The sequence below is a fragment of the Pelobates fuscus genome, chromosome 2 (assembly GCF_036172605.1).
Source record: "Pelobates fuscus isolate aPelFus1 chromosome 2, aPelFus1.pri, whole genome shotgun sequence".
Taxonomy (NCBI): Eukaryota; Metazoa; Chordata; class Amphibia; order Anura; family Pelobatidae; genus Pelobates; species Pelobates fuscus.
This window is the reverse complement of record NC_086318.1, coordinates 157,965,025-157,992,000: the sequence shown is the minus strand read 5'-3', so window position 1 is coordinate 157,992,000 and position 26,976 is coordinate 157,965,025. Positions and strand designations below refer to the sequence as shown.

The 26,976-nt window shown below is 40.8% G+C and overlaps 1 protein-coding gene across 1 annotated transcript; it reads right to left on the bottom strand.

Moving 5' to 3' along the window:
- Positions 1-14,592: 14,592 nt before the first annotated feature.
- Positions 14,593-16,908, bottom strand: LOC134585661 (transmembrane epididymal protein 1A-like). The gene is made up of 2 exons (XM_063441114.1): positions 16,213-16,908; positions 14,593-16,007 (listed from the first exon to the last, which is right to left on the bottom strand). The coding sequence occupies exon 2, from the start codon at positions 15,970-15,972 to the stop codon at positions 15,127-15,129; it is 846 nt and encodes a 281-aa protein (XP_063297184.1). The 5' UTR covers positions 15,973-16,007; positions 16,213-16,908; the 3' UTR covers positions 14,593-15,126.
- Positions 16,909-26,976: the final 10,068 nt, after the last annotated feature.

Genomic DNA, 26,976 nt, shown 5'->3' with positions numbered 1-26,976 from the left:
GTGTCATTCTTGCCCCGGGGTTTTGGTGAAGTTGATACCACTTGGTAATGCCCTTGGGGTCTACTGGGGTCTGTGGTCTGCCTGTTCGGGTGGGCCTTGCATGCTCTCGGTTTAGGCTGTTGTGTATATGTTGCAGCCCTCCGTGGGGATAGTTTGTACTTGCCGATTAGGGCCCTCTGCACTCTCCGTCCGGGTGGGAAGCATCTGCTCGTTGTATGTGCTCGGGGCTTCCTCCCGCCATCCAGGGGATTCCCGCGCCTCATCTTGCCGCCTTTGCATTCACCCATGGGTAACTCTTGTATAACTGCAGTTTGCTCTGCTCTATGTGACAATGTTGCCCAAAATTTGTTGAAAATCTCCTCGATCGTGTCGGTCGTTTTGGTGTTAGGGCCTGTTGCTTCAGGTTGCAATGTTTGTTTGCCGCGTGTAGTGGAGTTAGGCGTGTCCGCCATCTTGGGTGCTGCCGCTCTTGTGCTGCCTGAGATTGTCACCGCTTCCACTGATTTGTCCAGGGTTGCGGTCTCCCAGCTCGGCAGGGACCGGGATGTCCCCCACCGGTCCACGGGGGGAGGGGAAAGGCGATACGAGAGTGCTCCCTCTTCAGCCAGAGAACCGGGAGAGCGGCCGTCTCTCCTCAGCTCCCACCCGATGCAGCATCACTTCCTAGTCAGGAATTTCTTTGTCCACAGCTGATACGTTTGGGTGGTCGGGCGTTAAAACCCGAATCTTGGCCTCAGGCTCAGGAGCTCTTAACAGGCACGTCTGCTTTGCTCGGCAGGTAGGCTCCGCCCCCCTGCTAATTTTGAACATTTGTCCACTGACAAAGACATTATCAGTCTATAGTTTTAATGGTAGGTGTATTTTAACAGTGAGAGACAGAATAACCCCCCAAAAATCCAGAAAAACGCATATCAAAAAAGTTATAAATTGATTTGCATGTCAATGAGTGAAATAAGTATTTGACCCCTTTGACTTAGTACTAGGTGGCAAAACCCTTGTTGGCAATTACAGAGGTCAGACGTTTCTTGTAGTTGACCACCAGGTTTGCACGCATCTCAGGAGGGATTTTGTCCCACTCCTCTCCAAGTCATTAAGGTTTCGAGGCTGACGTTTGGCAACTCGAACCTTCAGCTCCCTCCACAGATTTTCTATAGGATTAAGGTCTGGAGACTGGATAGTCCTCTCCAGGACATTAAGATGTGCTTCTTCTTGAGCCACTCCTTTGTTGCTTTAGCTGTGTGTTTGTCATGCTGGAATACCCATCCACAACCCATTTTAAATGCCCTGGCTGAGGGAAGGAGGTTCTCACCCAAGATTTGACAGTACATGGCCCCATCCATCTTTCCTTTGATGCGATGCAGTTGTCCTGTCGCTTTAGCAGAAAAAAAACCCCAAAGCATAATGTTTCCACCTCCATGTATGACAAGGTGGGTTGAGTTGATGCAAAAGAGCTAGATTTTGGTCTCATCTGACCACAACACTTTCACCCAGTTCTCCTCTGAAAGATGTTCATTGGCAAACTTCAGAGGGGCCTGTACATGTGCTTTCTTGAGCAGGAGACCTTGCGGGTGCTAAAGGATTTCAGTCCTTCACGGTGTAGAGTGTTATCAGTTGTTTTCTTGGTGACTATGGTCCCAGCTGCCTTGAGATCATTAACAAGATACTCCCATGTAGTTCTGGGCTGATTCCTCACTGTTCTAATGATCATTGAACTTCCACAAGGTGAGATAGTGCATGGTGCACCAGGCCAAGGGAGACTGACAGTTATTTTGTGTTTCTTCCATTTGCGAATAATTGCACCAACTGTTGTCACCTGGTCACCAAGCTGCTTGGCGTAGGCTTGTAGTCCATTCCAGCCTTGTGTAGGTCTACAATCTTGACCCTGACATCCTTGGACAGCTCTTTGGTCTTGGCCATAGTGGAAAGATTGGAATCTGATTGATTGATTGTTTCTGTGGACAGGTGTCTTTTATACAGGTAACGAGCTGAGATTAGGAGCACTCCCTTTAAGAGAGTGCTCCTAATCTCAGCTTGTTACCTGTATAAAAGACACCTGGGAGCCAGAAATCTTGCTGATTGATAGGGGATCAAATACTTATTTCACTCATTGACATGCAAAACTATTTAGAACTTTTTTGACAAATGCGTTTTTCTGAATTTGGTTTTTGTTATTCTGTCTCTCACTGTTAAAATACACCTACCATTAACCCCTTAATGACGAGTGACGGACGAGGTTCGTCACTCAGGAAATTGCCATAACGACGAGTGACGGACCTTGTCCGTCACCCGTTAAAATTAACCCCAGATCGCCGCAATCGCGGCGATCGCGGGGTTAATGGTGCTCCGGTCTGCCTCTGTATTAGAGGCAGACTGGGAGCACCGACTTGCACTGTCCCAGCACATGCCCGCTCTGACAGCATGTCAGAGCGAGCACATGTGCTCTGTATACTTACCTTCCGCCTTCCGGGTTCACCGTGAAGTGCAGGGAGACGGATCATCAGTGATCCTGCCCCCTGTCAAAAAATAAATAAAGTTAAATTAAAATCCCACCCCCCTTTTCCCATTTTAGTAAAAAATTAACCCCTTCCCTGCCAATTGATCACTGACTACAGTGATCAATTGGCAGGGATTACATTTTACTATGATCTGATTTGTTTTTTTAACCCCTGAGGGTTAATTTTTATTTATTTATTAACCCTCAGGGGTTAAATTTATTTTATTAATTAATTTAAATATTTTAAAATTATAAATTTAGCTAGCTGGGGAGGGTGGAAGTTAGTGGGGAATTGGGGGATTTAGTGTTAGGCTAACTAGGGGTTAACGTTAAAAAAAGTTTTAAAATAAGCTTTAAAAGTTAAAAAATTAAGTTAAAAAAAGTTTTAATAACGTTTAAGTAAAAAACTTTAAAAAAAAATAAACCCTTTACCCAGTCAAAATAAAAATTAACCCTTCCCTGCCAGTCGATCACTGCCTACAGTGATCAAAATACAGATCACAGTATTATACAGTGATCTAATTTTTTTTAATCCCTGACGATTAACTTTTATTTATTTTTTAACCCTCAGGGGTTAAATTTATTTAATTAACTAATTTAAATATTGTATAATTAAATATTTTGCTAGCTGGGGTGGGTGGGAGTTATGGGAAAATGGGGAATTTACTGTTAGTGCTGCTTACTGCTAGTTAGGGGTTAACGGTAAAAAAAAGCTTAGAAAAATGTTAAATCTGTAAAAAAAATTTTACGAAAGTTTAGGAAACTTTAAAAAAATTAATAAGCAAAACAAAAGTTTAAAAAATAGTTTTAAAAAGTAAAAAAAGTTTTAGAAAGTAAAAAAATACATTTAAAAACACTCATTACCACTACATCTGGAACAAACTAGAGAAAAAATTATCCCACGCCAAGGTTCAAAATATGCCTTTTGAATTACCCCAGGGTGTATTCTTTAATAAATTGTATGTGTTTGTGGGGAAGTTTCAATAACCAACCATCTAAACTACTCCAAATTGGAACATGGACACAGCATAAAACTTCAAAGTTAGAAAAAAAATGAATGGCTGCGTCTCAAATGTGCCCCTTCAACATCCACATATGATCCCACGCCAAGGTTCAAAATATGCCTTTTGAATTACCCCAGGGTGTATTCTTTAATAAATTGTATGTGTTTGTGGGGAAGTTTCAATAACCAACCATCTAAACTACTCCAAATTGGAACATGGACACAGCATAAAACTTCAAAGTTAGAAAAAAACTGAATGGCTGCGTCTCAAATGTGCCCCTTCAACATCCACATATACCTGGCAAAGGTATATACGGGGGTATTGCTGTACTCAGACCACATAGCTGAGCAACATATGAAGTATTATACAGTGGTAGCACACATAAGGTTTGCAAAATATACTGTGCAAACTCACTTTGTGTGTCAAAAAGGCAGAAGAAACGCTTATTACCACTACACCTGGTACAAGCTAGCGGAAAAATGATCCCACGCTAAGGTTCAAAATATGCCTTTTGAAATACCCTGGGATGTCTTCTTTAAGAAATGGTATGGCTTTATGGGGTATTTGGATTATATAGCCAGGTAAAATACTCGAAAATGGGACATGGGCACAGCGTAAATATGCCTTTTGAAATACCATGGGGTGTCTACTTTAAGAAACGGTAGGCCATTGTGGGGTAGTTTGAATTTAAAACCTGCGAAGATGCTTGGAAATTACACATAGGCCCAGCGTCAAAATGCAAAGTTCGCTAAAAACTGATATGGCTTGGTCTCCTATATGACACTGTAGCTTCACGAAATAGTGCCAAAGACATACAATGGGGGTGTCCTTTTACGCAGAAGGCTTAGCTGAGCATAATTTGGGGGGTTTGAACTTAGTGGCACATATGAAATATACAAAATGCCCAGCAAAAATGCAATCCGTATGTAAAAAATGCACAAAATTATTTTTTACCACATACTTTGTCATATATTGGTGAAATAATGGGGGCATGTTAAGGCACAATATGCACCTTATGAGATACCCTGGAGTGTCTACTTTTACAAATGGTAGGCCTTTGTGGGGTTTTTTTAACAGTCAAACTACTATAATACCCCAAATGGAAGCATGGGCTCATTAAATCCATCTCTCAAAATTCGACTGTGAATACTGAAAAGGACAGGTCTCCTATATGGCACTGTAGCTTCACAAAATAGTGCCAAAGACATACAATGGGGGTGTCATTTTACTCCGCAGATGTAACTGAATACAAAATAAAACTTTGTACAGGAATAGCACACACCAACTATACAAAATACACATGAGAAGTTCTTTGTTATAAGTTTGTGTGCCAAAACCCCCCAAAAATACAATTTTACTCCAATATTTAACAGAGATTGGCGGTGAAATGGCTACGTAGAAAGTGTCAAAACAACCTTAGGTAAATAGCTTGTGGTGTCTACTTTATATAAATATATACTTTTGTGTGGCAATTTTGTTTTCTTTTATGGCTATTAAGCTTACAAGACAAACATACCAAATTCTAAAATCGCTCCACATTAAAAGTTTATTTTACTCCTTGTGCTTTGTGACCTGTAACTACCAAAATAAACTTAAAATCCCAGACACATTATATATTCTGTAAATCAGAACAACTAAATGCATTTATTTTTAATTACTTTCCTTAACCTGCACTAATTGTGCACACATAATTATTGCAAAAACTGTAAAAAAAAAACTCAATTTTTTTTTGCATTTTTCTGTATTTTTTATAATAAATAAGCATTTATGTATATATATGTTACATCAAATTAAAGCCCTTTCTGTCCTTTAAAAAACGGTATTTAATATGCGTCGGTGCAATAAATTAGTAAAATGCAAATTGCAGTTGAACGCAAACAGCAAAAAATGCCGTTGTCATTAAGTGAAAGACAAGCTTCTGAAGCTCTGTCCTTAAGGGGTTAAAATTATAGACTGATCATTTCTTTGTCAGTGGGCAAACCTTCAAAATCAGCAGGGGTTCAAATACTTTTTTCCCTCACTGTATGTGCATCTGTGAGTCATTGTGTGCGTTTTTATGTCAGTGTGTGTGTCTGTATCATGGTGAGTGCATGCATCAATGTTTGTGTGTGTGTATGTCGGTGTATGCTTGTGTTAAGGTGTGTGTATGTGTCGGTGTGTATGTGTCAGTTTCCATATGAATTTGTGTGTATGTATATCTCTGTAAGTATGTATGTATGTGGTAGCGTGCATACATCCAAGCAGTCATACTCCTGCACAACATACAACACATCTAACACAAATATTACATACAAACACATCCCTGTATTCAAACTCCAAAAGGATATAAGAGCACACTCCTTAACTCAAACACAAATACTTCACACAAATGAACATCCGCATTTAAAAGTGAAAATTACATTCAAACACACCCCTGCAATCAAACGCAAACATTACATACAATCGCACCCCTTAAAACACCAAAACTGTACATTACACAATAGCTCCAGTAAATGCCACAGCGTGGTTACAGATATACAACCTTGAAATTTTGACTTGGAGTGCCTTGGAAAAATATTGAAATATTAACCCCTTAAGGACACAGCTTCAGAAGCTTGTCTTACGCTTAATGACACAAGCAATTTTTGCATTTATGTATATGTATGCGTTCAACTGCAATTTGCATCTCTCTCGTTTATTGCACCGACGCATATTATATACTGTTTTTTAGAGGACAGAAAGGGCTTTAATTTGATGTAACATATATATATATATATAAATGCTTATTTATTATTAATAAAATACAGAAAAATGCAAAAAAAAAAGAAAAAAATTGTGTTTTTTGTACAGTTTTTGCAATAATAATGTGTGCCTAATTAGTGCAGGTTAAAGAAAGTAATTAAAAATAAATTAATTTAGTTGTTCTGATTTACAGAATATATAATGTGTCTGGGATTTTCAGTTTTTTTTTTGGTAGTTACAGGTCACAAGGCACAAGGAGTAAAATAAACTTTTAATATGGAGCGATTTTAGAATTTGGTATGTTTGTCTTGTAAGCTTAATAGCCATAAAAGAAAACAAAATTGCCACACAAAAGTATATATTTATATAAAGTAGACATCACAGGCTATTGTCCTAAGGTTGTTTTGACACTTTCTAAGTAGCCATTTCACCGCCAATATCTGCTAAATATTGGAGTAAAATTTTGTATTTTGGGGTTTTTGGCACACAAACTTATAACAAAGAACTTCTCATGTGTATTTTGTAAAGTTGGTGTGTGCTGTTCCTGTACAAGGTTTTATTATGTGTTCAGTTACTTCTGCTGAGTACAACGGTACCCCCATTGTATGTATTTGGCACTATTTCGTGAAGCTACAGTGCCATATAGGAGACCTGTCCGTTTCAACATTTACAGTAGAATTTTGAGAGGCGGATTTAATGGGCCTATGCTTCAATTTGGGGTATTATAGCAGTTTGACTGTTCAAAAAAACCTCACAAAGGCCTACCATTTGTAAAAGTAGACACCTCAGGGTATCTCATATGGTGCATATTGTGCTTTAACATGCCCCCATTTTTTCACCAATATATGCCAAAGTATGTGGTAAAATATAATATTGGGCATTTTTTACATATGGATTACAATTTTGCTGGGCATTTTGTACATTTCATATGTGCCACTAAATTCAAACCCCCCAAATTATGCTCAGCTAAGCCTTCTGAGTAAAACAATATGCCCAATGTATGACCTAGACACTATTTTGTGAAGTTACACTGCTGTAAAAGAGACATAACAAGTTTAGTTTTTTAAGTGTGAATTTTCATGGAGGGTTTTGATGCGTCCGTGTCCCACTTTGGAGCACTTGAGCAGGCTACATATTACAACTACACTATAAAGGCATACCATTTCTTAAAGAAGACATCCCAGGGCAATTCAAAAGGCATTTTTTGAACCTTAGTGTGGGATCATTTTTCCGCAAGCTTGTACCAAGTGTAGTGGTAATACACATTTTTTCTGCCTTTTTGACACACAAAGTGAGTTTGCGCAGTATATTTTTCAAACCTTATGTGTACTATGACTGTATAATACTTCATATGTTGCTCAACTATGTCGGCTGAGTACAGCAATACCCCCGTATGTACCTTTGCCAGGTATATGTGGACATTGAAGGGGCACATTTGAGACACAGCCATTCCAGGTTTTTTCAAACTTTGAATTTTTACGCTGTGTCCATGTCCCATTTTAGAGTATTTTACAAGGCTATATAATCCAATTACCCCATAAAGGCATACCATCTCTTAAAGAAGACATCCCAGGGCAATTCAAAAGGCATATTTTGAACCTTAGCGTGGGATATTTTTTCCGCTAGCTTGTACCAAGTGTAGTGGTAAAAAGCATTTTTTCTGCCTTTTTGACACACAAAGTGAGTTTGCGCAGTATATTTTGCAAACCTTATGTGTACTACGACTGTATAATACTTAATATGTTGCTCAGCTATGTCGGCTGAGTACAGCAATATCCCCGTATGTACCTTTGCCAGGTATATGTGGACATTGAAGGGGCACATTTGAGACACAGCCATTCCAGTTTTTTTCAAACTTTGAATTTTTACGCTGTGTCCATGTCCCATTTTAGAGTATTTTACAAGGCTATATAATCCAATTACTCCATAAAGGCATACCATTTCTTAAAGAAGACATCCCAGGGTAATTCAAAAGGCATATTTTGAACCTTAGCATGGGATCATTTTTCCGCTAGCTTGTACCAAGTGTAGTGGTAATTAATTTTTTTATGTATTTTTTTACTTTGTAAATCTTTTTTTACTTTGTAAAACTTTTTTTTTACTTTGTAAAACCCGTTTTTAAACTTTTTTTTTACTTATTAAATGTTTTACATTTTCTTAACTTTTTTTACACTTTTACATTTTTTTCTAAACTTTTCTTTTACCTTTAACCCCTAACTAGCAGTAAGCAGCATTAACAGTAAATTCCCCATAACTCCCACCCACCCCAGCTAGCAAAATATATAATTATAAAATATTTAAATGAATTAATTAAATAAATTGAACCCCTGAGGGTTAAAAAAATAAATAAAAGTTAATCCTCAGGGGTTAAAAAAAATTAGATCACAGTATAATACTGCGATCTGTATGTTGATCACTGTAGGCAGTGATCAACTGGCAGGGAAGGGGTTAATTTTTATTTAGACTGGGTAAAGGGGGGTGGTATTTTTTTTTTTACTTAAACGTTACTAAAACAGTTAAAAAAATTTTTTTTTTACCTTTTTAAAGCTTATTTAAAAAAAATGTAACATTAACCCCTAGTTAGCCTAACACCAAATTCCCCAATTCCCCACTAACTTCCACCCATCCCAGCTAGCTAAATATATAATTTTTAAATATTTAAATTAATTAATACAATAAATTTAACCCCTGAGGGTTAAAAAAATAATAATTAACCCTCTGGGGTTAAAAAAAAAAAAATCAGATGACATTAAAATGTATACCCTGCCAATTGATCACTGTAGTCAGTGATCAATTGGCAGGGAAGGGGTTAATTTTATTAAAACAGGGGAAAGGGGGGGGGTGGGATTTAACTTTCATTTTTTTTTTTTTACCGGGGGCAGGATCAGTGAAGATCCGTCTCCCTGCACTTCACACAGAACCCGGAAGTGCAGGGAGGCGGAAGGTGAGTATTTGGAGCACATGTGCTCGCTATGACATGCTGTCAGAGCGAGCACCGGTGCTGGGGCAGCCCGATCGGGTACTCCCGGTCTGCCTCTAATACAGAGGCAGACCGGAGCACCGTTAACCCCGCGATCGCTGCGATTGCGGCGATCTGGGGTTAACTTTAGTAAATGACGGAAATTTTCCGTCAACTGTCCTTAACTAAAGGACAAGGTTGACGGAAAATTTCCGTCACCGGTCGGGAAGGGTTTAAGGGCGCCTTGAACATAAAAGGTTGGCGAACAACTAAGTTGGCGTCTAAATCCCGATTAAATAAGTGTGGATTGGTGAAATGGAACTGTAACATGACAATACTTTGCAACTCAGATGTTTCTGAACTACATTTCCCATGATGCTCAGGCAGTCTTAAGGATCTTGTTATTATGCCATAGTTTATCCTTATTTTAGTCCCACGGATGGGATCTTGTTACTGAAATTTTAAGCTGTGTTTACTGGATGAGAACCTGCTTTGGAATGTGGACACAGCCAGTAAGAAATCATTGCGTGTTTATATAAACTGCATTCTGTTAGGAAGAACACCAGTTGCCTTATGTTCTGCAGGATTTAACAAATGTTTATCAATATGAATAATTCAAGGTCTTCCTGTAAATTATCCGTATTAAGAAAATATTGTTCAATCACAGACATTAGAACCTAAATTAATATATTGAAAGCAGGAATTTCACACTATTGCAAATTTATTTGGCAATCATGGTGGGTGCAATCTTAGCTGACAGACATTTTTAATTAAAGTACCAGTTAGTTCTACACTGAGTTTTGGTTGGTGAAATATGTTTTATTGATAAGGCTACAATCTAATTTAGACAGGTAGGCACACTAACTGAATTACATCATAATATATCAACAGGAGCAAAATATTAAGCAGGGTGCTCACTCAAAGGTCCTATTTCCCCAAGGACCTAAACAATCTACAAATAATACTGAATGAGGAGCACAACCATAAAAATGAAAAATCTGTTTATTAATTGGGTCCAATATGCCAGGTATCCCAAAGATCATATACAAAACACAACGAGGAAAACGGCTGGTAGCCTAAATAGAGATAAATACAAAAGAAATATAGTGTAATAAAGTTTTACAAAAATGACATTGCGCAATATGAAATGCACTCACAGGATCTTGGACAGTTTCAGGCATATATGGTGCCTCCCCTGATGGTATGGGGGGCTGGGGGAGTTCCCCTGGACACTTCCCTGGATATTTCCACCAAAAAGCAGGACTCCGGGTGAAGGTATGAAAAAGCGGCTTTAATTTTCAATAAAATATATAAAATAAATACAATAAAGGTCACCTACCACTGATAAGTATCATTGTATATAAGTGTGTGTATAAGGTGCATTTCTTTGTTGTATTGATCCCAAAGATCATGCCAAAAACATTAGCAATATTATTAAAACAGTACCCAATACAAAAAAATACAAGATATACAGCGATTACATGTATTCATAGAAACCGCAAAAATATACAACAATGCTATTCATGGTATAGAGTCACAATGATACCTTAAAAGAAAGCTACCAACATAAAAAAACATACCCCAAAAAAAAGAAAATAGCAGAAATAGTGACAAGAGGGAAAAAGTCAAAATAGCCCCCAACTTTTTGGCAGGATTTCCTTTATCCCTTGATGTTGTTTTCTTTTTTTTTGGTATGTATTTCTATGTTGGGTAGCTTTCTTTTAAGGTATCATTGTGACTCTATACCCTGGGTAGTCAACCTGCTGCAGGGCCGGACTGGGATAAAAATTCGGCCCGGGCATTTTTTTATCAGAGCGGCCCACTAAGAAGGGGGCGGGGCAGAGAGGGTGTGTTTTGTCATCACTAACGACAAACACGCCCCCTTCTCAAAGTGCAGGCCAGGGCAGACCATGCGCAGAGCTCTGCTAAAGATCTCTAGCATGAGAAAAAAGCCCTGTATTTGTTCTGCACAGTGCAAGCAAATTTAATAACATGCTTGCACTGTGTTTCCTTGCAACTTGTCTCTGGTGTCTCTATAAATGGATACCAGGAGACAAAAATGCCAGGAAAGAGTATTGTGCATGTGTTTGGAGCTTGCTTGTGGGATTGTGTGTGTGTATAGTGTGAGCTGATTGTGGTGTGGTATTGTGTAATAAGGTCGGTTTTAGTCGTGTTGTGTTTGTGGTGTAATGTAATGCATATGTGGCTAGGGGCTGTAGAGAATGTGTGTATAGGGGATGTAGCAAGTGTGTGCATACAGGCTATAGTGTGTGTGTGTGGGTGTGTGTATATATGTGATGTAGTGTTTGTAGAGAGTGTGTGTTTAGGGGTGTAGTATGCGTTTGCTTACAAGGAATCTAGTGTGTGTATAGGGGATCCAGAGTGTGTGTGTATATATATATATATATGTGTGTGTGTGTGTGTGTGTGTATGTTTGGAAGTATTGTGTATGTGTGTTGGGGAGGTTCTGTGTGTATGTGAGGGGTGCAGTATGTGTGTATGATGGATGCTGTGTATGATGTGTGTGAGGGTGCTGAGTGTGATGTGTGTGAGTCCTGAGTGTGATAGTGCTGTGGATAATGTGTGTGAGTGCTGAGGGTAATGCGTGTGAGAGTGCCGAGTGTGATAGTGCTGTGGATGATGTGTGTGAGTGCTGAGGGTAATGCGTGTGAGAGTGCCGAGTGTGATAGTGCTGTGGATGATGTGCGTGAGTGCTGAGTGTGATGTGTGTGAGAGTGCTGTGTATGATGTGTTTTGTGATAGTGCTGAGTGTGATGTGTGTGTGAGTCCTGAGTGTGATGTGTGTGAGAGTGCTGAGTGTGATGTGTGTGTGAGTCCTGAGTGTGATGTGTGTGTGAGTCCTGAGTGTGATGTGTGTGAGAGTGCTGAGTGTGATAGTGCTGTGTATGATGTGCGTGAGTGCTGAGTGTGATGTGTGTGATAGTGCTGTGTATGATGTGTTTTGTGATAGTGCTGAGTGTGATGTGTTTTGTGATAGTGCTGAGTGTGATGTGTTTTGTGATAGTGCTGAGTGTGATGTGTGTGTGAGTCCTGAGAGTGCTGTGTGTGTGAGACCTGAGTGTGATGTGTGTGAGAGTGCTGAGTGTGATGTGTGTGTGAGTCCTGAGTGTGATGTGTGTGTGAGTCCTGAGTGTGATGTGTGTGAGAGTGCTGAGTGTGATAGTGCTGTGTATGATGTGCGTGAGTGCTGAGTGTGATGTGTGTGATAGTGCTGTGTATGATGTGTTTTGTGATAGTGCTGAGTGTGATGTGTTTTGTGATAGTGCTGAGTGTGATGTGTTTTGTGATAGTGCTGAGTGTGATGTGTGTGTGAGTCCTGAGAGTGCTGTGTGTGAGAGTGCTGAGTGTGATGTGTGTGAGAGTGCTGTGTGTGAAAGTGCTGTGATGGGTTTGAGAGTGCTGTGTGTGATAGTAGTGAGAATGATGGGAGTGAGAGTGCTGTGTGTGATGGGAGTGAGAGTGATGGGAGTGAGAGTGCTGTGTGTGATGGGAGTGAGAGTGATGGGAGTGAGAGTGCTGGGAGTGAGAGTGATGGGAGTGAGAGTGATGGGAGTGAGAGTGCTGTGTGTGATGGGAGTGAGAGTGATGGGAGTGAGAGTGCTGTGTGTGATGGGAGTGAGAGTGATGGGAGTGAGAGTGCTGGGAGTGAGTGCTGGGAGTGAGAGTGCTGTGTGTGATGGGAGTGAGAGTGAGAGTGCTGTGTGTGATGGGAGTGAGAGTGCTGTGTGTGATGGGAGTGAGAGTGCTGTGTGTGATGGGAGTGAGAGTGCTGTGTGTGATGGGAGTGAGAGTGCTGTGTGTGAATGTTAGAAGGGATTGAGTGTTGGGGGGGTAAAATAAAATGTAGCATTATGCCCCCCCTCCCTTCTTACCTGTAGGTGGGGGGGTACCGGCACGCTGGTGAGTGGGAGGGGGGGACCGGCACGCTGGTATCTTCCCTGGCGGTCCAGTGGGTGAGTGAACTCTAGCCTGCGAGGCTAGAGTTCACTCTCGCGAGATCCGGTCGTTGCCATGGCAACGCGCCGGATCTCGCGAGAGGAACCCGGCGGAGCTGCAAGATAGAGCTCCGCCGGGTCCTCTCCCTCCCTCCCCAGCCGCATGTCTCTCCAAGTGGGCCGGTGAGGGAGATCTCTGATCTCCTCACCGGCCCTTCATTGAAAACAGCGGGGCCGGCGCTCGGATAGTGCCGGCCCTGCATAGATCGGCAGGGGAGATCCTGGGACTTCCCCTGCCGGCCTCGGCCCCTGGCCACCGCGGCCCACCGGGCATTTGCCCGGTGTGCCCGATGGCCAGTCCGGGCCTGACCTGCTGGTCCCTAAATCCAAATTGCATAATTTATATCAAAATAGCAGATTTGTAAAATGTTCCAACTTAGCTATAGTTACAGCTTGACTAGTTTAGCCTAAATTTAGCAATTTAGATTTTCACGCACAAAAATTCTTAGTTTAGTGCATGGGTAGTCAACCTGGTCCCTACCGCCCACTAGTGGGCGGTTTGGGATTTCAGGTGGACGGTGGTGGGTTCTGCAGTAAACTCCTGGTGGGCCTAGTTGGCCGTGGACCACGGCTGGCAGGGGAGATCCTTTCATCTCCCCTGTCGGCCCATGCAGAGCCAGCCTTGTTTTAAGCCCGCTTGGGCTGGTGATGAGATCAAAAATGTTCCACACTGGCCCGCTGGCACTTAGTTCCAGCAGAGAGAAAGACCTGGGAGCCTCAGTGCTCCTACCGCGGGCAGCCTGGTCAGATCGTTGCTGTGCGTTACCATGGCAGCGCTCCGATACAGTGCTGTGCTCGCAGGTGGACAGGAGAGTCCTCCTGCAGCCAGAGAAGTTGCAGGCTAAAGTGAACATGCCACCACTGGACAACCAGGGATTGCAGCATTATGTACCCCATACCTGGTAAAAGGTAAGAAGAAGGGAGGGGTAGATATTAAGATAGATTTTCACATCTCACCCACCTACACACAGCATAGACCCTATGCACTCTTTACGCACCAACATAGACTACACCCCCTCCCCCCCCCACACACACACACATACACACTGTCTCGTCAGAGACTGCCCTCCTCTCACACTGCACCCCTGACACACACTGCACCCTTGACACACACGCACACACACAGCAACCCTAACAAACACACACACCACCCCTCACACATACTACACCTCTCAAACACACACACCACCCCACAGACACACATAGAAAAAAAAGTAGAATAGAAAATAGAAAAAAATAGATTAAGTAGAAATTTCTCCTTTCTAAAAATTAAAACAAAATCATACTTGCGATATAAAATGAGTTACTGTGGCACTGGTGGGCGGTAAGGAATCTTACCATCAACAAAGATACAAAAGTGGGCGGTAGGTATTAAAAGGTTGACTACCCCTGCTCTATACCATGAAGAGCATTGTATTTTTTTGTATTGAGTACTGTTTTGATATTATTGCTAATGTTTTTGGAATGATCTTTGAGATACCTGGCATATTGGACCCAATTCATAAAGTGATTTTTCATTTTTATGGTTGTGCTTTTCATTCAGTATTATTTATTGATAGGCTATACATATCTGTTTGAATACAGGTACACTGGCACTTCGTAAAATAATCTATGTCTAATCTCCTCCCATGACAATAACATTAAGTGCCTATACATATAGTAAGAGATGATGCTACTGCGTATGATATATTTTCAAAAAAAAATGTACAGTCTTGAGATCCCTGAGATATGTTTGACAACAGCATTTCTTCATGAGAATTTATTATTTGTCCGTTAAATAGAAAAGGAGGTGTAGAAAAAGTTCTCATCTGATTTACTAGGGATTTGCCACACAGTTTCATTTGAAAATCTGCATTAGGTAACTAATTTCTACAATCAACCGGCCAAAAATAATATTTATAATAATATCAAAATAAAGCCATCCAAATAAATTTATAGCTCTTCATCTTCTACTCCAGTGAGTTTCTCCATTTCTCCAGCCAGATGGTAACCGTCTCGCTCTATCCTTCCACCCCAGCGACGGTGTAGAAGGGAAGTGACCCAAAATATTGCACAAAGTAACCCAATATTAAATGATAGATGCCAGCAGTAGAAGGTGGTAAGGAACAAAACATCAGCATGGTCTTCTGAATTCCAGTTGTGGCCAGTTGGTGGCTTGTACAAGATGAAGGCAGCATGCAAAAGCCATGTCCCCTGCACAAGCACCAACCATGCTTTGGTAAACCACAGTTTTGGTTGGTTTGGCAGCCAGATTTCAATTATGAAAATAATACAGGTCAGTGAACAAGTGAGAAGCAGCAAGTAGTGAACTTGCATTTCAATCATGTCTTTCCCATGACTATGGAACTTGAGTAAGAGAGTTGTAATGAAAAAAGCTGCAGTTACTCCCAAATGTTCAAGTAGTGGCCAGCGTTGGTGCAGGCAAGACTGACTTATGATATCCAGCACTCCACTCATACAGAAGTAACCATACATGGTTGCATGCTGCCATTCACTTGGATTCTGGAAGTGAAAATCAGGGTCATCCGATCTGAAAAAACGAAGTTTCTGGACTCCAGGTGGAAAGAAGAATTCAGCTAAAACAGCTAGTGTTCCATAAATCAACTTCATCACCCCTTCCACAGGCAATGTCCTCCAGAGGCCACCAGTCCTCTTTGTACGAGGTGGATACTGTTCTCGGCATCCATTCAGTACCATCCAGGAGTACCGTGCAGCATACAGTAGTCCAAAAGACAGGAATGCCAGACCAGGAGAGATGTGACCAATAAATGTACCCATCACCAATAGAATAAGGTGAGTAAATTCAGAGTAAGCTGGAGCATAGAATAAAAATAAGAAAATCAGTCAAACTAGTGTGAAATTAGACATGAACATCCACAGTTAGATTATATGAAGATTTTGTGATACTTCATTAATTTACGGTAACATTTACTAGACATTGAGGTGAATGAGATGTTGCATTCTGCAAGGTTACCTATCCCAAATACATGACAGGACAGACAATCTTAGACCACCTACCTTTTGTTCTTAAACGGATAAACCAATATAACAAAGAATTCAATAGATCTCTTTCCTACAACAGTTTATCACTGATGTCTGTTTGAATAAAGTCCCACTCTGAATGATTCCTGTTTTTGATGCAAATCCTTCTGTGAAATTCAGATGTATTTTGTCTTAATACCTCTTTAATACATAGAAGTGTTGTTACAGCTGTCTTTTACATTGTCTTCTTTCAGGTATATTGCTCCCGCGTAGAGCAGTTGCTGCCTGTCACAGTCACAGACTCCAGAAGTTTGATGACAGGAGCAATGTGTAACCTGAGTTGCATTGTAGACACACCCTACAAGGTGGTACCTCTAGAAGCATGAAGCAAATAGCTTAATGAAGGTGTGGGATGACTATAGAAAAAGGAGTCTGGAGACTAAAAAAAAAAGGTTACTGAGACAAAAATGGAAGTGAGACCAAGTGAAGTAAAGCAATTATATTTACAATTGAAGGGTGTGAAGAATGGGGAAGAAAGATAACAGATGAAAGATGGAATGTGAGAAAATAGAGGAGGGAGGGGAGATGTGTGCACATCTGTGCCTACATACAATCATCTTACATGCTGTATGATTTCCTAAATATCGAGGAGAGCTTGTTTGCAATTATTTGTAGGGCAGAGCCGGTAAAGGTTGGACTTTGTTTCTGTAAGTTTTGTGTGTGTATGTGGTGGCTGATGCTTTAAAAGTGTGTGTGTGAGGAGGACGGTGGGGGAGGATTAGGAGGAGGGAGGAAGGTGGGGGGAACTGTGTACAGTGTGTGGTGGCTCTATTGTGTGTGTGGAGGAGTCTGAGTGTTGTGTGTAGTGTCCAAGTGTGTGTGGAGATTTGTAAATATGTTTCCCTCTCCTGCTTACCTTTTGGCAAGGGAGGGGTGTAATTCCTGGTTGTCCAGTGTAGGGTTTCCTGCTGGTCTGGGGAGGGAGCTCTGTGGTCTGTAACAATATCGGGTGCAGACCACTTAAAAACCTTTCTCAAACGATTTAACGCCAACTTTTCTCGAATGTTGCCTTCAGCGCTGATCTGGCTTTTGAAATTTTAGTTTCAGGAAGCATGGAGCAGAGCTGGGCTGGGAATAACAAGCTGCCCTGGAAAAAAAAACAATAACAGCCCTATCATTCATTAATTGTGCCAGCTTTGACAGATATACAGGCGAATGAAAGCAAAAGATTGAAAATCATTTAACCAACAAGAAGGAGAACACTCACAGGACTTAAAAATAAACAAAATAACTGCTTTAACCTTTACAGTCTTGTAATGGGAGTGAAACATTGAAAAAATGCTGCTGCATGTCTAATTTAAATAAATGTTATTTTGTTTAGTCCTCAAGCGTAAGAGTGCACTCTTTGTTGATTACAGTTTAACACCAGGGCATGAAGACTGGGAGAAAGGCAAGATTATCCACTAAACCAGGAGTAGTCAACCTTTTAATACCAAAAATAGAAGTGCAAACAAAACAGGGTAGTACTAGCGCTAATTTGCAAAAAGTGAATAGCGGATGAGCAGCTTTAACACCAAAATCTTATCTTTAAGAGTGAATTCAGTGGTAGTGTACTGGTGAAGCGCTATAAAATATTAAATGATAACAATCGTGTTTTTTCCTATTTACAATCAGTGAAAAAACTTTGGCATGGGAATATATACATAAACAGTACCTTTTAGGTATATACAAAGGTGTCCTAAGTTGGTAATCAGTACCTTAAATAGAAACAGAATATACCAAACATAGTGTAAACTGTGATAAAAATGAAAATAAATTTGAATTAAGAGGGAAAATTCCCACTCACACTTTAGAGAGCTAATAGTGTATAGCTCAATTTGATAGCCTGTGGGGTCCGTGGAGGCGACCCTATCCCTTCTTTTTGCTGGATATTGTTGTCTTTAAAACTCTGAAACGTTAAAACATATATATGGTGCAGTACCGTATGGTTCCAAATATATATGAAAAAGAGCAGATTTGTACTCACAGACACAGAGCCATCCACATCGGCTCTGATCACGGGTATATGTGGTTAAGGACCACACACCTTCTTTAAGAGCAGGAACAATGCCACCAGTGTTTATAGAAATATAAGTATATTTATTACATAAAACTATTTATAACAATAAAAACTATATATAGCAATATAAAAACACTGTGTAGGCATAAAAAAGTCCAAATGAATAAAGACCGGTATTCTCCAAGTTCCAGGACGCGTTTCGCTTCAACAGCTTCTTCAACTGGATAAAAAAAGTCTTTAATTCTTCTATGGGACCTGTTCCTGCTTTTATACGTCTTTAAGAGTCCAATCCTTAATTGAGAGTCTGTGATTTCGCGGGCTATCTCCATGGGAACGGTGACGCCCTGCGATTCACGTCTCGTTTTCGTGTATTTCCGGGTTTCCGCATCACTTCCGGTCACGTGTCTCTCGGCCGTTACGTCATGCGTTCCACCTTGCGGTTCACTCGGCCGATACCCGGAAGTGTATGGTATCATTCCACAATGATGGGGGATAGATGAAGGGATAAGAAAAGTATATGCATTCTTAATGACAAAGGTTCAAATTAGGGGAAAGGTTGATTCTTTCTTAAATCTTATACTAGAAAAACGGGGGATAAATATATATGTTTCTAAATGAATGGGGCCATCAATATATTACAAAGAGACCAATAGTTTTATATAGAAATATGTAGCAACAGGGGAAATGAATAATATACATATAAGATAACCAGGACCATAAAGTGCATAAATTATTTTCATAGTAAATCCTTGTTATAGACGTCCAAACGGGGCGTTGATAGAGAGATCTAATGTGGCAACTAGGCAATTAATCATAGAAATGTATACATAACCGGGACCATACAGTGCATAGATATAGTCATAAGGGATCCTAGCTATAAGCAGCAAAACCGGGCATATATAAAAATATCCTATATATAAAAATAACACTATCAGAACTACAAAGGCATACAAAGACCTAATAAAATTCTATCATAAGAATGATAACCTTCTAAAAATTAAAATAAAACATATATTTATCTTAAAAAGTGGCACATCTCAAAGTCCGTGTTAAGACCATATGGGATGAGCGTGTTTAGTTTAAAAATCCATTCCATCTCGTTCTTACTCATTCTTGTGTCAAAATTTCCTCCTCTCCAATCTCTTTCTAGTTTTTTAATCGCAAAGAATTGGGTACCGGCTGTTTCACAATTGTGGTGAATTTTGTAATGGGCCGAGACACTGTGGTTCTCAAACCCTTTAGATATATTCCTTCCATGTTCTTCAATTCTTATATGCAGTGCCCTTGTGGTTTTCCCTATATATTGTAAACCACAAGGGCATATCATGCAATAAATGAGATTATTGGAATGGCAAGTCAGGAGTTCTTTAATTTTATATTTAGTTCCGTCTTTGCTAAAAAAATGATTCAAATGTCTCTTTTTGCTGGTAGTTCTTTTGCATGCTAGACAGCTTCCACATCCAAAAAAACCCTTTTCTAAATTTAAAAATGTGTCATTAGTTTTTCTTTCTTTTAGGAAGCTGGATGTAAGTGCCGTGCGTAAATTGTTTACTCCCCTATGTATGAATCTGGGTCTTTCAGGGAGGAAGGTTTGTGCTACCGGGTCTTGAAGGAGAATGGGCCAGAATTTTGAAATGATATTTCTGACTTTATGGTTTTGCGTGCTATAGTTACATATGAAGGGGATTTCTTTGAGTTCATTATCCTTTTTTTCTTTGTATTTTAAGAGCTTCTCCCTCTCCATTATTTTTACCTCTTTCCTAGCTTCTTCCAATTTTATTTCCTCATAGCCTTTCTCTATGAATTCTTGTTTGATCTTATTTGATTGGGTCTCAAAAGTAGTGAGGTCCGTGCAATTTCTCACTACTTTTGAGACCCAATCAAATAAGATCAAACAAGAATTCATAGAGAAAGGCTATGAGGAAATAAAATTGGAAGAAGCTAGGAAAGAGGTAAAAATAATGGAGAGGGAGAAGCTCTTAAAATACAAAGAAAAAAAGGATAATGAACTCAAAGAAATCCCCTTCATATGTAACTATAGCACGCAAAACCATAAAGTCAGAAATATCATTTCAAAATTCTGGCCCATTCTCCTTCAAGACCCGGTAGCACAAACCTTCCTCCCTGAAAGACCCAGATTCATACATAGGGGAGTAAACAATTTACGCACGGCACTTACATCCAGCTTCCTAAAAGAAAGAAAAACTAATGACACATTTTTAAATTTAGAAAAGGGTTTTTTTGGATGTGGAAGCTGTCTAGCATGCAAAAGAACTACCAGCAAAAAGAGACATTTGAATCATTTTTTTAGCAAAGACGGAACTAAATATAAAATTAAAGAACTCCTGACTTGCCATTCCAATAATCTCATTTATTGCATGATATGCCCTTGTGGTTTACAATATATAGGGAAAACCACAAGGGCACTGCATATAAGAATTGAAGAACATGGAAGGAATATATCTAAAGGGTTTGAGAACCACAGTGTCTCGGCCCATTACAAAATTCACCACAATTGTGAAACAGCCGGTACCCAATTCTTTGCGATTAAAAAACTAGAAAGAGATTGGAGAGGAGGAAATTTTGACACAAGAATGAGTAAGAACGAGATGGAATGGATTTTTAAACTAAACACGCTCATCCCATATGGTCTTAACACGGACTTTGAGATGTGCCACTTTTTAAGATAAATATATGTTTTATTTTAATTTTTAGAAGGTTATCATTCTTATGATAGAATTTTATTAGGTCTTTGTATGCCTTTGTAGTTCTGATAGTGTTATTTTTATATATAGGATATTTTTATATATGCCCGGTTTTGCTGCTTATAGCTAGGATCCCTTATGACTATATCTATGCACTGTATGGTCCCGGTTATGTATACATTTCTATGATTAATTGCCTAGTTGCCACATTAGATCTCTCTATCAACGCCCCGTTTGGACGTCTATAACAAGGATTTACTATGAAAATAATTTATGCACTTTATGGTCCTGGTTATCTTATATGTATATTATTCATTTCCCCTGTTGCTACATATTTCTATATAAAACTATTGGTCTCTTTGTAATATATTGATGGCCCCATTCATTTAGAAACATATATATTTATCCCCCGTTTTTCTAGTATAAGATTTAAGAAAGAATCAACCTTTCCCCTAATTTGAACCTTTGTCATTAAGAATGCATATACTTTTCTTATCCCTTCATCTATCCCCCATCATTGTGGAATGATACCATACACTTCCGGGTATCGGCCGAGTGAACCGCAAGGTGGAACGCATGACGTAACGGCCGAGAGACACGTGACCGGAAGTGATGCGGAAACCCGGAAATACACGAAAACGAGACGTGAATCGCAGGGCGTCACCGTTCCCATGGAGATAGCCCGCGAAATCACAGACTCTCAATTAAGGATTGGACTCTTAAAGACGTATAAAAGCAGGAACAGGTCCCATAGAAGAATTAAAGACTTTTTTTATCCAGTTGAAGAAGCTGTTGAAGCGAAACGCGTCCTGGAACTTGGAGAATACCGGTCTTTATTCATTTGGACTTTTTTATGCCTACACAGTGTTTTTATATTGCTATATATAGTTTTTATTGTTATAAATAGTTTTATGTAATAAATATACTTATATTTCTATAAACACTGGTGGCATTGTTCCTGCTCTTAAAGAAGGTGTGTGGTCCTTAACCACATATACCCGTGATCAGAGCCGATGTGGATGGCTCTGTGTCTGTGAGTACAAATCTGCTCTTTTTCATATATATTTGGAACCATACGGTACTGCACCATATATATGTTTTAACGTTTCAGAGTTTTAAAGACAACAATATCCAGCAAAAAGAAGGGATAGGGTCGCCTCCACGGACCCCACAGGCTATCAAATTGAGCTATACACTATTAGCTCTCTAAAGTGTGAGTGGGAATTTTCCCTCTTAATTCAAATTTATTTTCATTTTTATCACAGTTTACACTATGTTTGGTATATTCTGTTTCTATTTAAGGTACTGATTACCAACTTAGGACACCTTTGTATATACCTAAAAGGTACTGTTTATGTATATATTCACATGCCAAAGTTTTTTCACTGATTGTAAATAGGAAAAAACACGATTGTTATCATTTAATATTTTATAGCGCTTCACCAGTACACTACCACTGAACCTTTTAATACCTACCGCCCACTTTTGTATCTTTGTTGATGGTAAAATTCCTTACCGCCCACCAGTGCCGCAGTAACTCATTTTATATCGCAAATATGATTTTGTTTTCATTTTTAGAAAGGAGAAATATGTACTTAATCTATTTTTTTCTATTTTCTATTCTACTTTTTTTCTTTCTATGTGTGTCTGTGGGGTGGTGTGTGTGTTTGAGAGGTGTAGTATGTGTGAGGGGTGGTGTGTGTGTGTTTGTTAGGGTTGCTGTGTATGTGTGTCAGGGGTGCAGTGTGTGTGAGGGGTGCAGTGTGAGAGGCGGGCAGTCTCTGATGGGACAGTGTGTGTGGTGGGGGGGTGTAGTGTGTGTTGGTGCGTGAAGGGTGCATAGGGTCTATGCTGTGTGTAGGTGGGTGAGATGTGAAAATCTATCTTAATGTCTCCCACTCCCTTCTTCTTACCTTTTACCAGGTATGGGGTACATAATGCTGCAATCCCTGGTGGTCCAGTGGTGACATGTTCCCTTTAGTCTGCAACTTCTCTGGCTGCAGGCGGACTCTCCTGTCCTCCTGCGAGCACAGCACTGTATCGGAGCGCTGCCATGGTAACGCACAGCAACGACCTGACCAGGCTGCCCGTGGTAGGAGCACTGAGGCTCCCAGGTCTTTCCCTCTCTCTGCTGGAACTAAGTGCCAGCGGGCCAGTGTGGAACATTTTTGATCTCATCAACAGAGGGCTTAAAACAAGGCTGGCTCTGCATGGGCTGACAGGGGAGATCTCCCCTGCCAGCCTTGGTCCACGGCCAACTAGGCCCACCAGGAGTTTACTGCAGAACCCACCACCGTCCACCTGAAATCCCAAACCGTACACTAGTGGGCGGTAGGGACCAGGTTGACTACCCATGCACTAAACTAAGAATTTTTGTGCGTGAAAATCTAAATTGCTAAATTTAGGCTAAACTAGTCAAGCTGTAACTATAGCTGAGTTGGAACATTTTACAAATCTGCTATTTTGATCTAAATTATGCAACTTGGATTTTCATCTCCTAAGATTTACAATGTAGTGAAAACCATCTGACATATGTAAAACCCTTGTTACATTTCATATGTGTGTGTAATTTCCAAGTGTATTATGTATGTATATATTATAAACAAAATATTTAAAAAATTATGCTTCGACACACAGACACAACACACAGTGTGATTTAAAGGGACACTATAGTCACCTGAACAACTTCAGCTTAATGAGGTTGTTCAGGTGAGAACTATAGCTCCCTGCAGCCTCTCTCATGTAAACACTGTATTTTCTGAGAAAATACAGTGTTTACATTGAAAGCTAGGAACACCTCCAGTTGCAGTCACTCAGAGTGAACAAGAGGGACTTCTGAGTTGATGGAGGCATAATATGCCTCCATCCACTCAGATCTGCTGTGCACGAGCATCCTGTGATTCAGTATCTCCTCCCACTGCATGCAGACACTGAACTTTTCTCATAGAGATTAATTGATTCAATTCATCTCTATGAGGAGATGCTGATTGGCCAGGGCTGTGTTTGAATCATGCTGGCTCTGCCCCTTATCTGCCTCCTTGTCAGTCTCAGCAAATCCTATGGGGAAGCACTGTGATTGGATCAGGCTATCACATGTCAGCAGACTGCTTGTTTTTCCTGAGTCTAACAGCATGCAGATTTACAGCTTCTGGCTTGAATACAGTAAGATTTTTACTATATTTATGGAGGCATGAGGGGCCCAGGGGGGCAAAACTGATCCATGGGGCCCCCCCGATGGACTCCTTCACGTGCGGCCCCGGAAATTATACCACACCAGTGGCGTACATACCGCGGTCGCAGGGTTCCGCAGGGCGGCCGGGCCCCCTGGAGTGACGAGCTTGTCGCAGCTGTGACCCCTGCGACTGCGGTATGTACGCCACTGGTCTCGGGTGTGTTAAATTTGGTGTTTTATCGCTCTAACACTCTCTCATACTGGTCACTGGAAGTTCAATATGACACCTCATGGCAAAGAACTCTCTGAGGATCTGGAAAAAAAAAGAATTGTTGCTCTACATAAAGATGGCCTAAGCCAGGCAAAGGCAACCTTCGACACTCCAGATGTTTTGGACTACACCTTCCATAATGCTTTGACAGCATTATGGGTGTAAGAGCATTATGGGGTATGTAGTCCACAACATCTGGAGTGCCAAAGGTTGCCTATCCCTGGCCCAGGCTATAAGAAGATTGCCAAGACCCTGAAACTGAGCTGCAGCATGGTGGGCAAGACCATACAGCTTTAACAGGACAGGTTCCACTCAGAACAGGTCTTGCCATGGTCGATCAAAGAAGTTGAGTGCACATGCTCAGCGTCATATCCAGAGGTTGTCTTTGGGAAATAGACGGATGATTGCTGCCAGCATTGCTGCAGAGGTTGAAGGGGTGGGGGGCGTCAGCCTGTCAGTGCTCAGACCATAAGCTGCACACTGCATCAAATTGGTCTGCATGGCTGTCATCCCAAAAGGAAGACTCTTCAAAAGATGATGCACAAGAAAGCCAGCAAACAGTTTGCTGAAGACAAGCAGACTAAGGACTGGAACCATGTCCTGTGGTCCGATGAGACCAAGATAAATATATTTGGTTCAGATGTTTTCAAGCGTGTATGGCGTCAACCAGGTGTGGAGCACAAAGACAAGTGTGTCTTGCCTAAAGTCAAGCATGGTGGTGAGGGTGTCAGGGTCTGGGCCTGGATGAGAGCTGCCGGCAGCTAAAGTTCATTGAGGGAGTCATGAATGCCAACATGTACTTTGACATACTGATGCGGAGCATGATCCCCTCCCTTCGGAGACTGGGCCGCAGGGCAGTATCACAACATGATAACTACCCCAAACACACCTCCAAAACGACCACTGCCTTGCTAAAGAAGCTGAAAGTAAAGGTGATGGCCATGCATGTCTCTAGACCTAAAACCTATTGAGCATCTGTGGGGCATCCTCAAACAGAAGGTGGGGGAGCGCAAGGTCTCTAACATCCACCAGCTCTGTGATGTCGTCATGCAGGAGTGGAAGAGGACTCCAGTGGCATCCTGTGGAGCTCTAGTGAACTCCATGCCCATGGGGGTTAAAGCAGTGCTGGAAGATAATGGTGGCCACACAAAATATTGACACTTTGGGCCAAATTTGAAAATTTCCACTTAGAGGTGTACTCACTTTTGTTGCCAATGGTTTAGACATTAATGGCTGTGTAAAAACCAAAGAAAAGAAAATGTTACCTGCGCTTTCTCCTTAATACCTATGTATATTTAGACAAATGGAGGTCATTTAGTTGCTCCAATGGCCATTGGAGGGAATGCCCGCCTGCCAACGTCAAGGCAGACCCCCCTAAGCGGGTCCTAACACTGACCCTTCAGCCTGCTTCCTTGAGCTTCTGGCAAAGATATCTCTAATGAGACAGAAAGGGGTATTTTTATATACACCCCTATACTTATTAACCCTTAATAGAGAACACATGGGATGGGCAGCAGCATTGTAACCAGGCTGTGTGATACAAAGTAAAAGGGTCAGTGTTAGGACCCGCTTGGGGGGGGTCTGCCTTGACGTTGGCAGGCGGGCATTCCCTCCAATGGCCATTGGAGCAACTAAATGACCTCCATTTGTCTAAATATACATAGGGATTAAAGAGAAAGCGCAGGTAACATTTTCTTTTCTTTGGTTTTTACTATATATTGGGGCTGATGTGTATTGTAGTCGTTGCTGCTGGCCCAGTAGTAATGGGACTAAGCGCAGGACTTCTCTTTTTGTATTTGTATTAATGGCTGTGTGTTGAGTTATTTTGAGGGGACAGCAAATTTACACTGTTATACAGGCTGTACACTTATTATTTTACATTGTAGCAGAGTGTCATTTCTTCAGTGTTGTCACATAAAAAGATATAATAAAATATATACAAAAATGTGATGGGTGTACTCACCTTTGTGAGATACTGTACATACACAACCATTCACTCATTAACAGACATTGGCGCACAAACACACTAATGCTGCATTCCATACAAACACTGGCACGCAAGCACTAATGCATAGATACTGACATATACACATACATATTGTGACTCATACAAACGCGCTGGCACACACACTCATTAACATATTCTGGCAAACATTGATCCATACTGACACACACAATGACCCATATAAACACTGGCATACACACAAACACTGGCATACAATGATCCATACTGACACACATTGATCTATACTGACACAAATACACAGTGATCCATCCTGACACACACACAAACACAGTGATCCATACTGACACACACACACAAACACACACACATATATATACTACCTACAAAAAATATATACGAAACACACTCACAATTACACCCTCACAGGCTCACTGACAAAAACACAATTTCATCCTCAAATATACACACACCCTAAGAATTAGTAAAATGAACATGAAATACCTGGGTGCCACTGCCCACTGAGTCCACCTTGCTCCTTGATCTGTGCTCATTTCCTGGCTGAAAGCTTCCATCCAGCAAAAGGAGGAATCAGAGGCACAGTCCAGCCCTGGCGTGGAGTGCAGCTTC

What these genes read in the sequence shown, in the direction of transcription:
- LOC134585661 (XM_063441114.1), bottom strand. Translation starts at nt 15,972, where the DNA reads ATGGGTACATTTATTGGTCACATCTCTCCTGGTCTGGCATTCCTGTCT.